At 47.4% G+C, this 15,392-nt stretch overlaps 1 protein-coding gene across 7 annotated transcripts in view; it reads right to left on the bottom strand.

Moving 5' to 3' along the window:
• Positions 1-7,492: 7,492 nt before the first annotated feature.
• Fer (FER tyrosine kinase) overlaps positions 7,493-15,392 on the bottom strand; it is a 302,445-nt gene continuing 294,545 nt past the window's right edge. For all 7 annotated transcript variants that reach the window (XM_051154426.1, XM_051154423.1, XM_051154427.1 and 4 more), the window contains 3 exons: positions 14,647-14,801; positions 9,821-9,943; positions 7,493-8,299 (listed from right to left, as the gene is read on the bottom strand). In XM_051154426.1, the coding sequence (XP_051010383.1) occupies positions 8,157-8,299; positions 9,821-9,943; positions 14,647-14,801 (421 nt within the window). In that variant the 3' untranslated portion in view covers positions 7,493-8,156. The remainder of the gene's footprint in view (positions 8,300-9,820; positions 9,944-14,646; positions 14,802-15,392) is intronic.

Here is a 15,392-nt window from a genome sequence, read left to right as displayed (position 1 = left end):
TGACTGAGAAACCGCGAGCTAGTAACTTCTGTGCAATGTGACAGCCAGCTTCTTCTTCCGTAAGCATATTTATGTGGTAGTCGAAGAGAAATGTAAACATGACGGAAGGATCAAACGAGACGCAGTTTGCTGTAAATATTTTACATTATTACAAGGACACAGTAAAAAGGCTTGCAAACCAGTGGATGGTAATTGGTCTCTGGAAAAAGGCAGCTGTCCAAAAATGGCCCAAATTTACAAAAGTGATGAATTGTGTTTTAAAAAAATAAGGAGAAGGCAATTTTCATAACATTCTGTAATGTTAGCCAAAGTTCAAAGTGTATTTCCTCTGAATGTAAATTTAACAAATAAATATGTGTTAAATACAGATCTGAGATACAAATGGCCAAGGTCCTACCCAACCAGTTCACACGTGTAGTTGTCAGCCACCCTCAGGCTTGTTTCCGAAGCCAGAAGAACCACCATAGACCTTGTTCACATATTTTATACTTGTCCTTTTCAGAAGCACCCGGTTTCCAGTGTTTCTTTTATCCACTTCACAAATATATTATTTTAAAACAGCAACAACAACAACAATAACAATAAAAGATTAAAGGTGCTTTAAGCTGACATTAAAATGGCCATGTATTGGCACTGAAGAAAACTCCGTGAACCATAGGGGTGCTTGGCTCACGGTGCTGACTACGGATGGAACACGTAGCCCACAGGTGGCCGAGGGCAGTCCTGCTCTCTCAACGTAAGTTCACCTCCATAACAAGCAGAGAAACAAGGCAGAAAATGGTGTTTCTGTACCTGCTCTCTGTGGGCCTGAGCTGGGAAAATGGTGGGCTGACATGGCCTGGGCACCAATTGAGTATTTTGTTTTTGTGTTCAGGTTGCTTGGACCTCCTAAAGAAGTCAGTAGAGCTTGTGGGTCCCTGACAGCTCACCTTTATTTTCTTGTACTTCCGTGTCTTTTTTTTTTTTGAGACAGGGTTTCTCTGTGTAGCCTTGGCTGTCCTGGATTCACTTTGCAGACCAGGCTGGCCTCGAACTCACAGTGATCTGCCTGCCTCTGCCTCCCGAGTGCTGGGATTAAAGGCGTGCGCCACCACCGCGCCCAGCCCCTTCCTTGGATCTTTAAACTTGATGTGGCTGCATGGTTATGCTTTCAGGGAGTTTGGACATTTCAGAGCACTCAGCACGAGCACACTGACCAAGCTAAGAAACTTCACACGAACTATAGCGCAAGGTCAATAGAATGTGCGCCGCCATTCATCCCGCTGTCCCCAGCTGCTTGTCATACTGAGAACAAGTTAAACATAAAACCTACAGGTGCTTGACTAAAGCTGACCCAATAGGCAGTCTCAGTGGTTTATGGAGGAGGAGGAGGAGGAGGAGGAGGAGGAGGAGGAGGAGGATGGAACTGTCCAACAAGGCTGTGTCCACATGGAGACTATGCCAGGACACAGCTGGGTGACAGATCCTTTGTTAGTGAGGTGCAATTCTGGCAGGGGAAAGGTATTTTCTATCTCTGGCCACTTTTGTCAGGAACTGGAAATAAATGAGCTTCAGTTTATGTTTGGTTTGATCAGAACCCCTTATTGTGAAGTGTACCTGTAGTAACCTGCTGCAGCCGGAGGAAACATTGACACGGAATAAAAAAGTGACTTCACTGTGATGTGTTCACGTTCTATGCACTGTGGGTGTGAAAGGCCCAGGACCTAAGCAGTGATGGGAAATTCACTTCTTTGGAACTTCTTAAAAATTGGTCTTCTGGTTGCTGCTACAGGAGAGCAATTACAGCTAGCATGGGATGGGCCTCCACAGCACCCCATGTCCAGTGTAAGTGAGCAGCAAGCTTAGTTCCTGCGTGTGTCTGCATACACTAGTTTGGCATTTCTTATGAGTTGGCAGGCAAATTCTCCCCACCAAATTCTTTCTAAGAGGAAAATTCTTAAATAAGATGGTTTTTGGTTTAAAAAAAAGAAAGTGTGGAATAATGAGCTGGAAAAAAAAAAAGGATGGTTTTATTACACGGGGTAGCTGTAACAGCAGCTGCGGTTCCCTCTTAGCCCCGAAGGTTTGAATACAGGGCACTTAGAGACCTCAGGGACGGCAAGCTCACTCTCTGTTCTACAGTGACTGTCAGGGTGAGTTGACAAAAGCTACATGAGGAATTTGGGAACAGACTTTGGACTTACATGTAACTTCCCTTTCTGTACTTGGGTCCATGTTCTTACAAGGTTGCTGAGGTGTCTCCTATGGTGTTCTGTTATTTGCACTTGTGTTTATGGGAGGACACCTGACGTCCTACCGGGCCGGGTAGAATCTGCTGGGTACCATTTATAATCTACTTCTTCTGATGCTACAGAAATTCCAATAAGAAAGAGCTAATATCTGGTTCTCCAGGAAGGGAACTGCTCTGGGAAGCCACCCAGGAAAGCTGATGTTTTCATTCAATGTTCTGGGTGTTTCTCAGATGGACTTGCTTACTTCGAATGCAAGCCTCATAGTGCCCTGTCTCTCAAAGCTCTGGAACATCATTTCACATGATGAAACTTGAATAACTTAGGTAATGCTGTTAAATAAGGTACAGAGAGGATACAAAGTGCATTAGCCTAGACTGGAGTGTCCAGGGCTTTACTGTAGAGCAATCTGTTCCAAAACTTCTCTGGGGGGCTCAGCTTACGAGCCCAAGACAGTAGGGATGCTTTCAACCTGGACATGCGCACTCACAGTAGTCTTTCTGTCCTTAAAAACAAAGTCCCCAAAGCCTTTGCTGATAAGGCCACTTACACCTGGCACCCACCCGAGCATGGCATCTCTCTCACACCCTGATGATATGCTTGGGAGCCCTTGAGCAGACCTCTTGTGTTTAAAAGCCAGCGGTGGCAGCTTTTCTGTTCTGGCAAAACAAGATGAGAAAGGACAGTAAGCAGAAGCCAAGAGCGAGCGTGGGAAATGGCAGCTCTGAGTGTTCCTCACCTGGCGTGGCAGGTGTGAGGGAAACGCGGTGTTACAGGTCTATTTCTGTCACCTAGCACTCAGGTCCCTTGAGGAACACCTTGCATCTTACTGGTTTAGCAGATGTTTGGGCACATGGCTCTGAAATTCAACAGGAGACTTCAATATTCTTGTTTGCGGATTCTTACAAGTTTGCTAGCGAGGACACTAAACCTGCCATGTTACCATTTTTCATTAATAAAAGGAGTGGCAGAAGCATTCACAGCAATCTCCCTGGAGCGCTGGGGCGCTGCGACTCAGTTTTCCTGTGCTAAGGAAATGGGTTCAACTCCCATCTCTGTAGCTCTGCGGAGAAACAGTGGCTACTTCCTGAGACAGCAGGGAACGTAAGACAGACAGACAGACAGACAGTCAGCTCAAGCCCTTCAAGAACCCGCTGTAGAGGCTTGAGGTGTGTTAATTTAGTTTCTGTCCAGCAGTCTCTGAGGCTGGCTCTGTGGTGACCAGGCTTTGGGCTTCCTGGTGGATCTCACTGGTGCTCTCTCACTGCCTCTGCCTTCCAGAGGGACCCCTTTGCTGGATGCTCACCCCCTCACCCTGCTGTACTCTGCCTCAGAGTGTTTCTTAGACTATTTTTTCCTCTGCCAAATGTTACTAGCGTAAAGTCAAAAACCATGGCTACTCCCCCAGCTCCCCTGCTGGTTGATCCCTTCAGAGCACTGCACAGGAGGGCCTCTCAGCAGCCAACTCTAGGAACCACTTAGTTTCTGGTGCTCAAAGACAGCACAAGATGATGTAAGCAGGTTCACATTCAGGAAATTTTAGTCCAGGTCAGGTGCTACTGCATACAGAGATTTCCAATGCGGTGTGAAGAATCAGTGGCCTTCACCTAAGAAGTACTAATGAGTAGTGCAAAGGCTGAGGCGTCTGCTACTTTCCTTCAAGACTTTGAGCACAAGCTTACTGGGTGGATATACAGTGAGAGCAGCTCTGAGTGGGGTGCTAAGTGGCTCCTGCTGCAAAGGCAGCATTGGGGGTGAGCTATTTGGGGCTGATGATCTTTTCTGGATTTTTTTTTGTGGGAAGGGTCTGGCCCCCTGGCAGTTTGCTCAGGTTTCCTGGTGATACTGTAGTCTTTGTACACCTTTTCCATGTGCTCCAGGGAACTGGCTCTTTCCTGCTTTGCCTCTCTGCATGCTGCCTGGGCAGACTCGCTGCACCCAGCTCATTACTCCGGGCCAGTGTAAAGGAGTGAAGGGTTTCATAGCTGGGTTTTTTTTTTTTTTAATTTTTTTGTTTTTGTTTTTGTTTTTTTCCCCTGTCATCCCAGAATCTTCATACCTTGTCAGGATAGCAAAGAAATTGTAATGCTACTCCTGGATGTCATCTTTGAATTATCAGAGGGCAGAGGGAGGGTTTGTGGGGACGAGGGATACATTTCTCATACTGACTTAGGACGATGATACATTGTTGGTTCGCCATCCACATTAGAACTTGACTTTCAAAGGGACACTTCACAAGAGCTGAAGTCTGTCCCAGTAACTCCCAGCAGGGTGGATCTTGCTGGCTTTTAAATCAGGATCTTTTCTTATACAGAAATAAGTGACATTTTGGATTCTCAAAAAAGTACATACTCAAACTTGACATGAAACCATTAAGCCCAGAAAAACATAAAGTAAAAATCTAATAAAGACTTCTGATGTGTATACTAAATCAGTTAATAAGAAGTAATACTTCATTTTGATATTAAGCTCTTAAGCCACTTTAATGGTGGATTTTCATATAAAACCTCTGATTCCACCTACTGACGATATTGACACACAAGGGAAATGTGTCTCTGCAGCGCTTTTTCGGCTGCCGTGCAGTTTTGCACGAGGCCTCTGATCTCCAAATAGGAAAGCCTGTCTTCCCATGGCAATCACGTTTACTGACAAGAAACATGCAGAGTGTCAACGGTGTGACAAATGGAGTGTGCTGAAAGGAAGAGGGCTCAGGCACAGCCCCCTCTTAGCTGTCACTCCTGCCTCCAGGGCACATGGCTGTAAGACAGTGTACATACAGCCTATCAAGATGACGGTCAGGTATACTTAAGTGTACAGCATCTGATGACCACGACACACAACAGACCTGTACCGGTACGCCTGTTTGCTCACGCCTGGTGTGCAGCACGTATTGCAACTAAAATGCTTGCTTGTCAACACAGCCTTAGCACAGGGCTACAGTGACATCAGCAGAGCCCGTTGATGGAAGCAGTGGGTAAAATATAACCTTGGTTGTTTTAGGAAATTAACACAATCTCTGTCATGAGATACTCAGTTTTCTGTGAGACACGCACTGAATGACTCCAGGCAAGATGGATGGATGGATGGATGGATGGATGGATGGATGGGAGGAAGGTGGCCAGCTGTGACTGGGGAAGCAACTCTGCTGTCCCTGCTAAGTCTTGAAAAAAGGAGAAAGAATCACATGAAAATTTCCCTGTGGACCCAGTAGCAGGAAGAGCTGAAAGAAAGCCTAGTGACTCTTTATGTCTTCCTAAGAAAATGGCTTTGAGAAGCAACCTTAGGTCCCACGGAATCTACAAGAATGCTACTGTGGCAGAGTCTTCTATCTTTGGGAAACAGCGAACTACCCATTTCTGATGAAGGCTTGGCGATTCAAGGTAGAGACATGCAGAGGGAAGTCAGAGTCTTGTGTTACAGCCTTCTCCTTCACGCCCAGACTGCTAACCCGAAGGGATGCTAAGCGCGGCTGTGAGCAGGCAACTCTTGGATAGACAACTAATGACTCAAATGTCTCCACACCCAGGTTAGCTTTGGGTGCCACCATTTACTATTATTATTTTTTCAACTAGAGAAGATCTAGAATTTTGTGCATCTCTGCAGCCCCGTTTTTCCTAAATCAACTTGCAAATCAGAACTGTATTTATATGTGCACTTTTTGGGTATGGATTAGCCTCCTAAGTACATAATTCCAATAATTATCAGTGACAGAAGGGATGAATAAATTATGCCTCAAGCATAACAAAATTACCAGTAAGGATATTTTGCATAAGCTTTCCTTAATGCGTGCGCCTATGTTAAATTTAATATTCTATACGACTGACATGATCCTGAAAGGCTCCCGATGAGTTAATCTTAAACTATACCTCTGCCTGCTCTGGGACAAAGAATAAAATAAGATTTTAAATGCTGCAGATGTCATGATGCTTTGAAAAGCCTTCTTAATTTAAGCAAAGAGTCACGATGTGAATTGCAAATCCTAACAGCCTAGATGAGTGAAGTATCAACGCCATGCCACAGTTCTCTTTCCACCAGACTGCGAGGATTAGGCTTCGGGTCTTGTTCAGAGTTCGAGCCAAGCCAGCGTCCTGGCCCTTGCTGGGAGCGCAGTGCTGAGTGGTGAGAGGCTGGGTTTTCTTTTTCAGAGATAGAGTGTATTATAGACAGATTCACTTGGAAATCCTGAGAGGGAGCGTCTTATCTTCTCCTGAGGGATGGCAGATGCTTGAAGAGCAGGGGCACCCGAATGTGCATGCCCGCGTCTGCGCTTGGGTTGCCTTGCCATGGTGTGCGTCATCAAAGGGGAGTTCCACCTAGCGTCTGACCCGCAGTCAGGGCCGAGGAGGCTGCTTTGGTGCAGGCAGGCTCATTACGTCTTTACTTCAGTCTGCGCGTATGAATCATTAAATGTGCATGAAGTTATAAAATTAGCAAGGAGGGTGAAATGATAGATATGAGTCATTCTTCTCCTCAGCAGTCCCCTTCATACCCTTTAAAGTCTGATGTGCGCTCTACACTGCCAGGAGGGGAGGGGCTCCACAGACTGAGCAACTGCTAAGGTGATGTCCATGTGGACACAGGTCTGAGAGTTAGTGAAGACTTCCGGACCACATCTTCCCCTGAGTGAGACCATTTCCCAGACACAATGATCCTGAGACAACTGTGGCTAGATCGTGGGGAAGTTCCCTGGACACAGCTGAGATTCAGTTCAACCAAATCTAGTTTTAGCTGGCGTACATTTGATACACAGCGGACACCTTTAATGATGAGCTTGCATACCTGTGGGCTATCAGTAAGATTTCCAAGTAGTGGCTTTGGGGCAAAGAAGAGATGGGGGTGTGCGGTGCCTAGGGTCCTCACTAACACTGGTATGACTTGTGGCTCCCTGATTTCATTCATAGCAACTTTGCCCTTCAGTAGGTATATGTGGATGTGTTTGTGAACATGAGTCATGGATTCTGAAGGTCCAGAAACTGGTGCAAATAAAGGGAATTCCATTCTTGGACTGCCCCCCCAGGAGGAAGACACACAATTAAATCACACTGTTCTGTCTGTGGACTTGAGTATCTTTAAGAAACTTTCCACTGGGCCCTGAACTCTTGAAACATTCTCAGACCTTGTTGGGGCATTCAGAGCACAGACACAGAGTGCTATAGTGGTGCAAGCCTGGAAGCAAGGCTCCTTTGTTTTCTTCTCTAGGTTGAGCACTGGCTAGCTGCTCTACCCTTCCCCCCCAAGTCCCCCCCCTCTCCTGCCCTCCTGGTCCCATGGTCCCTGCCCTCCTGGTCACATGGCCCCTCTCTTCCTGGTGTCCTGCAGAAGCAGCTGCCTCCATGCTGTGTGCTCTCTGGGAGTTTTTATGCACCATTTTCTGCAGCCTGAACCGAGGAAGCAAAAGACAAAATAACCCAGGAGTGTGGTGTTCTCACTGGGCTTGTTCTGACAGGAAAGAGAAGAAAAAACCCTAGGAGGTCCAAGTAATTCCCAATATATGATTATATTTATAGGTACAATCTCGCCTTGGCAGAGCAGAAAGCCAATTGTGGTGGGAGTGCGTCCTGCAAGCACGAGCTACCAACGCTGTTTATAGCACCAACTGAGCAAACCTGTGACAGGAGACAGCAGCCCACGGGCTGTGCCTCAAGTGGAAAACCCTGGAGGGCCCTCCGTGGGCCTAGGTGTGAAAAGATAGACCTTTCGTCTTCCCAGCTAGCCTGTGCTTTTCTCACAGGGCAGGGGTGCTAATACAGGCCCAGGAAGGACTACTGATTTCTTGAATAAATTTGCCTTTAACATATTTTGAAGTGGAACATACTTTAAAAACCCACTTAATAACAAAACATAACCTTCAAAGATGGTTGCAGTAAGGTGATATAGAATTGGGGTGACAGGACAGAGCCTACAGGTGGAGTCTGGGTCTTGCTGGCATTATGTGATTTTCTTCTTGATGACAGTGAGCTCTTTGTGAAGGTCACTGAACCTAGGGCGGTTTTCAGGCTTGTAATCCCAACACTTCATCATGATTTGAAAAATCTCCTCGGGGCAGCTCTGCGGGGCTGACATCCGGTATCCTGATGATTCAAGAGAAGAGAACTCAGAAGGGGCATGCGATAGAAGTGCCCACACTGGGCACCATGCTGTTTGTAAGTGTTAGTCCTTGTGCGGTAAAGGGTAGAAGTAAAGTTCTGTAGATGCCCTCCCTCGGATGGTGCAGAACGCACAAGTACAGAGCTATATATTTTTCAGCAAGTCTCAAGTAGGCTGTAGCACATACAAATGCATATTTTAATTGTTCTGAGAATTATCTTCCTGAACTATCAGGGGTAGACAAAGTCTGCAGAGGGTAGGTAATACACTCATTTGACAGTGAGCTGAGAAAGAACTATCTCCATTCCTTACAAGCTGTGTCTGTCAGTGCTGGGGTCCTGTGCTAGGAGCTGTGTGTACAAGGAAGGCAGGCAGGCCACCCCACACTCAGGCCACCCAAGACAGGCTGGCCAGAGGCGAGGCTGCGGGCTGGGGGGTGGGGCAGTCATCTGAACAACATTCCCTTCGCTAGAATCTGTGTCCTACACACGCATGTATGGAGTGCTTCTGCCATCTCGTCACCCTGTCTCTATCTGGAGCACCATGGCATTTCTTCAGATTACAGCTTCTCCAAATTCCTCCTGAAATACAACACACTCTGAGGTAGTCTGCCTACTTTCACCTCAATGGAGTGGGACAGAGGGAAGGCCTCTCTCTCCGTGCTGAGAGCCTTGCAGATGTGCCTGACCTTTACTGACTGTGATACAGCCGGGATGTATATGTACATAGCTCACACTTGGGAACTGCAATTAGTTACGAAACAAATTGCAGAAGAAAAGAGTGCTTTAAATAAGCTCACATGGTGTTGCCACGTTCACAGCTATGCTTAGCTGCGTGCCACCTACGGGCCATAGGTCAGACAGGCTCGCAAGTGTTTGCTTTTGTCTGCCGGAGCCATGGCATCCACAGTATTCGGAAGTGGACCTCTGTAACATCGCTCCTCTTTATTATGTCCCAAACAGCATTGTAGTGTAGCCTCCCCCCTCCCCCAACGGGCTGGTGCATAGCCCCACTGGTACGCAGCCCTCCTGTGGGCACTGCTGTCCTGGGAATACCCCCACCCCTTTACCCCCTCACCCCCGCTGGTGCGCAGCCCTGCTGTGGGCGCTGCTGTCCTGGGAATACCCCCACCCCTTTACCCCCTCACCCCCGCTGGTGCGCAGCCCTGCTGTGGGCGCTGCTGTCCTGGGAATACCCCCACCCCTTTACCCCCCCCTCCCCCGCTGGTGCGCAGCCCTGCTGTGGGCGCTGCTGTCCTGGGAATACCCCCACCCCTTTACCCCCTCACCCCCGCTGGTGCGCAGCCCTGCTGTGGGCGCTGCTGTCCTGGGAATACCCCCACCCCTTTACCCCCTCACCTCCGCTGGTGCGCAGCCCTGCTGTGGGCGCTGCTGTCCTGGGAATACCCCCACCCCTTTACCCCCTCACCCCCGCTGGTGCGCAGCCCTGCTGTGGGGCGCTGCTGTCCTGGGTGACATGAAGGGGAACACCGAGGCCTTCCTCACCTCTCTCCACTTGTTCTCGTGCTTGCTGGTTCGTCATTCCAGGGTACGGACAGACGCCCAGGCTGAAGGTCTCCCAGAGGAAGATGCCAAAGCTCCACACGTCACTTTCAGAGCTGTATCTCCCTGAAGGGGAGAAGATGGTCATGAATGGTGAGTCAGTGGGACGGGAAGATAACGGCTGTGGCTCTGACTGTCAGTCTCGTGCGAGCATGGTTACTCTCCCCAAGGATGCTACAACTACATCTCATTCTTGGTACTCAGGTTAATTCCAGGCCTAGTAATGTTAACAATTAAATGGAGTCTTCAGGAGTTCAACTAAATGAGCTATAAAACAATTCTCCCTCACCCCAAGAACAGAAATTCGGCCAGCATACTGGCTCACTTTCCTTGTGGTATCTGGATGAGGTGGTTGGTTTGCATACATATAAAAATATAAATTTGCACATACCAGAGCCTACAAGAATAAATAAGTTACATTGCATTCCTACAATTTGATCTTCTGCCTTCATTTTCTTTCCAGTAAAATTACAAACAAACTTAAAGCAATAAGGAAAATTTCTTAACTTCCATTTTTTTCCTCATCACTGTTTACGGATATTCTTACATGCTTTTAAAGGTCTCATTTCTCTACTGATAGTTTCGTTTGGAGAAAATGCATTTCTCTGTGTGGTTTGAATAGACTGGAAATTAAAATAGCTGGCTGGTAAAAACAACTTCTTGAAATTACATGGTGCCTTGTTTGGTCGAAATATCTTGGTGCACCTGTTCTACTGAGCCCCATGAGCCAAACTCTTAGAAAGTTTTTTGGTCCCCTTCAGCAGAAGCATAGAGATAAAATCCTACCCAAGCTGCCTTCTGGAGGTGGGTGTGAGGCCTGCAGAAGCCTCCCTCCCAGTCTCCAAGACAACATGTACACGTGAGTCTTGCCTGACACGTGCCACTACCGAACCCTGCCTGCATGAACCTTGACAGCTTTTCTGTGTGTTTTTGAAGCGGAGGTCTCTCTCCTGTGGCCTAGGCGGGCCTTTACCTCAGGATCCTGCCTGTACCTCTCCAGTGCTGGGTTCCAGGCATGAATCGCAACGTTCTCTATCTACCTGCTACCCCAGGATTTATAAAAGCCACTCCTAGAAAACTGTCACATTCCTCTAAAGCAGAATGGCCTCTTCCCTCGTAGAGAGCACAAGGGCCAGAGCGTCTGCCTGTGCTCGGACGCCATCGTGGGGCACTTGCCTATCATCAGGTGCAGCTGGGGCAACTGCAGGCACTTCCAGTGCTATTGGCGAGGAAAATTACTTTTCTTCTCTACACACTAAGTCTTTGCATGAAACCCATCCAGTGGCTAAGGCTAAGTGGTAAGAAGTTAAGTTACGTAGCCTTACACCTTACCCTGTAAAGTACTGTCTGGTGGAGATCAAGGCACTTTGTAAGCAGATCCCACTTCAGAGACAAAGCCTCAGCGGCCTCCCTGACCTTTCAACCTCGGGGAGTTCAATACTGCAGAGTAAGTCAGAGAAGCACTTGCTGCTCTTTGACTTGTATGACCCTCACAGCACCGTGTCCCTCCGGAGAAAAAGAAGAGCTACAATCTGCAGAAGCATAGAGCAGAGATGTCGTGCCTGGGCCATGTCACCAACAGCATCACCAAGCAGAAAGTCCTTCTTCCTCCCATTCCTGAGGCACTGGGAGGAACTTCTGCTTAGTTATATTGTGGGCTCCACTACTGTCCCCAAACAAGCAGGTGGCAAACGGCTAATTTGTTAAATGGTTTTGAGACAATTACAACATTTCTCCCTTCCTTTCCTCCACACAAACCCTTTCCTATTCCCCTCCCCACTCTCCATCAAACGCACAGCCTCTTTTCTCACCAGTTGTCATCTCCTGTGTGTGTGTGTGTGTGTGTGTGTGTGTGTGTGTATTTCTAAATGCAATGCATTCAGTCCATATAATATTGCTTGTATGTATGTTTTCAGGGGTGACTATATGACAAACAATTGGTGTGCTCTTCCCTGGGGAAGACCCCCTGCTCCCGCTCCCAGCTGGAAAACTTTTTTTTTCTTTAAAGGTGTGCCCACCACCGCCCAGTGAACATTTCCTTTTTTCAAGCCATTTTTACATTTCTTTATTTTGTGAATGCCTCCATGTCTCTGAATGTCTCCACATGCCATAGAATGCTGAGGACAGAGGACATCTTTCAGTCCAATATGTGGGTTCCAGGGATTGAACTCAGAACCTCATGATTGGTGCTAAGTGTCTTTACCAGCTCAGCCAACTCATTAGCCCAAAACTTTCTCAATAACTGATAAATAGAGGACTCTATTTCTTAGTTGAAGATCAGTATATGACCTTTTCTTTATAAGCCCAGACTTTTGTTGAAAACTGGACTCAGCGTGGAAGACATACAAGCCATACAGTGCGTATGCTCTAGCCTCCGCCATACAGTGTGTGTGCCCTAGCTTCCGCCATACACTGCGTGTGCCCCAGCTTCCGCCATACAGTGTGCGTGCTCTAGCCTCCGCCATACAGTGCGCGTGCTCTAGCCTCCGCCATACAGTGCGTGTGCCCCAGCTTCCGCCATACAGTGTGTGTGCCCCAGCTTCCGCCGTACAGTGCGTGTGCCCTAGCTTCTGCCATAAAATGCGTGTGCCCTAGCTTCTGCCATAAAATGCGTGTGCCCTAGCTTCTGCCATAAAATGCGTGTGCTCTAGCTTCCGCCATACAGTGCGTGTGCCCTAGCCTCCGCCGTACAGTGTGTGTGCCCTAGCCTCCGCCATACAGTGTGTGTGCCCTAGCCTCCGCCATACAGTGTGTGTGCCCTAGCCTCCGCCGTACAGTGTGTGTGCCCCAGCTTCCGCTTGCTGGGGCTGTGATTTGAGTGTGCAGTGTGTGAGCTATTGCTCACTGAGAGGCAGTGACAGTTGGGAAAGTAGGGAAGGTTGCTGGAGGAAGCAGGTCACTGGGGGCCGGTATGGATGCCCTGTACTTCAGCCTGTTTCCTGCTGCGTGTCCTCACTGCCACCACAGATTATGTCCATCTGGAAATAGAAGCCAGAGATCAGCTCCTTCTCCCTTAAGGTGCTGCTGGCTGGCTTCTCACCAGAGCAGCACGAAGGTAATTAAGGGAGAGTCACAACCACATGGCTGGGAAGGAAGACTTTCTGTGCCTGGAAAGAGAAATTAATGTGGCTAGAGACGTGTGTGTGTGTGTGTGTGTGTGTGTGTGTGTGTGTGTGTGTGTGTGTGTGTGTCCCTTTAATGGTGTCAGATTCTTTGCATGTTTTAAGTAGCATTAATGACAGAACTAAGTCAAAGGCTCAAGAGGTTCTTTGGACAGAGAATTGTCTTTTATTTCCTTGATCGCTTCATGGGAGGTCTGAGCAGTATTCAGCAGCCTGAGCAAGAGAGACGGAAGGCGAAGGCGTCAGTGGAGAAGAAAGGGCTCCTGGGTATGAGGTAGTAAAAACTTGAAGCATAACAAGAATAGGGACTTTTGTGAGATGACTGCCCCTCCCACCTTGTTAAACAACAAAACAACCACAACAAAACCAACCAACCACTGCACGGCTCTAACACCAGTCTTCTGTAATCTACATCTGTAGGAGTAACATGGCTCCTCAGGGGGACCCCTAGGCTGTGCACTTCCCGCTGGACTACACGACTCTGTCACCTACATCTACAGTCTTCGTCATCACCTAAATTCTTCTGCACCTTACAAAATCAAAGGCAGTTAAAGAAATGTCCCTAAGTGTCAACCAAAGAGCTTCCTATTGTCCTTTTTACTAAAAACACCTTACATCTGTCTGGTCCACATATCTGCAGTGAGTCCTGAGAGTCATAAATTCTGTAGTGAGGTTGGGACTTGTTAAAATGCACTGTGATCACGAGGTAGAGTTTTACTGGCCATAAGCATTTAGTCACAAGTTTCTTTTTTAAAAATAAACATTTGCATCTAAAGAAACCCTCTGTGCAAATGCAAGCGTTCTATCTTGTCTTTCATCCGGTAGTGATTTCCTTTAGTAGTACAGCCCAGACCGAACAGCGCCCACTTCAGAGAAGAGCCCTGTGGGAATGACATGGAGTCCACCAGACTCTACAGTTAGTCTACAATCACTAGAAAGCTCACAAACCCCTTTTGCTGGAACTGGGCATCGACTCAGTGTCACCAAGTTTCCAAGCCAGTTATACTCAAATCTTTACTTAGAAAAAAGTCTGGTAGCTCCTGAAGAAGTTAAACTAGTTATACTTGCATAATGGGCTATCGGGTGCAGCAAACACCCTCGTATGAAAAAATCAGTGCTAGCCACAAGAGTCACACCAGACTCTGTGGGACAGCATGGACTGCCTCCCATGTGTTGTCCTCTGACTTTCTCACAACAGAGATGTTTAAAAGTTTTCAGTGGACAAAAGAAAAAAAATATCCTAGCTCTTAAAACAATACCAACCTCTCTCTTTGCCCAAGATCTATGTAAAATCCAGAGCCAGAGGCTGAGAACAGGATCCTGCAGAGTGAGAAACTGACGCCTCGACTGACAATATCTAATCTTGGATGAGAGGCCACCAAACTAATGGGCCAGAGCCCAGCAGTACTTGATGTGTGGCTGTGAAATAACCATTTTCTGAACAAGAGGAATTCGCCATCTTAACGCAGCAATATATGAACACTTCTGTCTGTGTCTAAGAGCAAGGTAAGAACATTTACACTTGCTCTGTGTTGCTCCTAAGTGGTTCTAGCCTGGGTTCTGTTCTACCCTATACATGCCTGGGAGTGCTTCCTGCTGATGCAGGTCACTTTCACCATCAAAAGGAAAACCAGAGTCCATTCGTACCATAATTAAGGGCTTCCGGTGCTGTCCATTTAATGGGGATCTGCTTTAAGCCAGAAGATGAATACACTCCACCGTCTTCTTGTCGAGACATTCCAAAATCACTGATTTTCAGAGTATTATTTTCACCCACGAGGCAGTTTCGTGCAGCCAGGTCCCTAGGTTATAACAAGATTCAGAAACACCCATTAAAACAAGTTGGAAGCTGCTTTCACATTTACTGCCTCCACACTGTGCATTTTCACATCTGCAGTGTATTTATAATGAGGTTAAGAATGCTGTGATTTACCAGGCTTCCCATCAATTCTGTCATAGGTAAAAATCACCCAGGAGGACATTTGCATATGGAGCAGGCCACATGCTAGCTTTCTGGGCTCCAGATAGATTTCCATTTAAATAGAAAAACTCGGATTCTCTGTTGGAGGAGAAAGGCACAGGAGTGGCGAAGAGTCTGACATCTGTTGACTCGCTTTCCTAGGGCAGCACTGCCCAAGAGCTGCTGGGATAATGAACTGTCACCTACTGTGCGCAAAAGTGACTCGGTCACATCTGCTCCTGAGCACTTGCAGTGTGGCTAGTGACTGAGAAATGGAGTTCCATTTTGTACACTTTTAGTTTATTACATTTAGCAAGAGATCACTGCTAGAGCTTCTCCAAAAAGCTGGTGAGGAAGTGGGCCAACTCTATTCTCCTGCACCAGGGACAGGCAAAACTACACGGTGACGTGGTCCCTCTGCCCCTCAGTGTTC

Source organism: Acomys russatus, chromosome 12, assembly GCF_903995435.1.
Source record: "Acomys russatus chromosome 12, mAcoRus1.1, whole genome shotgun sequence".
NCBI classification, from domain to species: domain Eukaryota; kingdom Metazoa; phylum Chordata; class Mammalia; order Rodentia; family Muridae; genus Acomys; species Acomys russatus.
The sequence above is the reverse complement of the archived record's forward strand: the minus strand, read 5'-3'. Positions and strand labels throughout refer to the sequence as shown.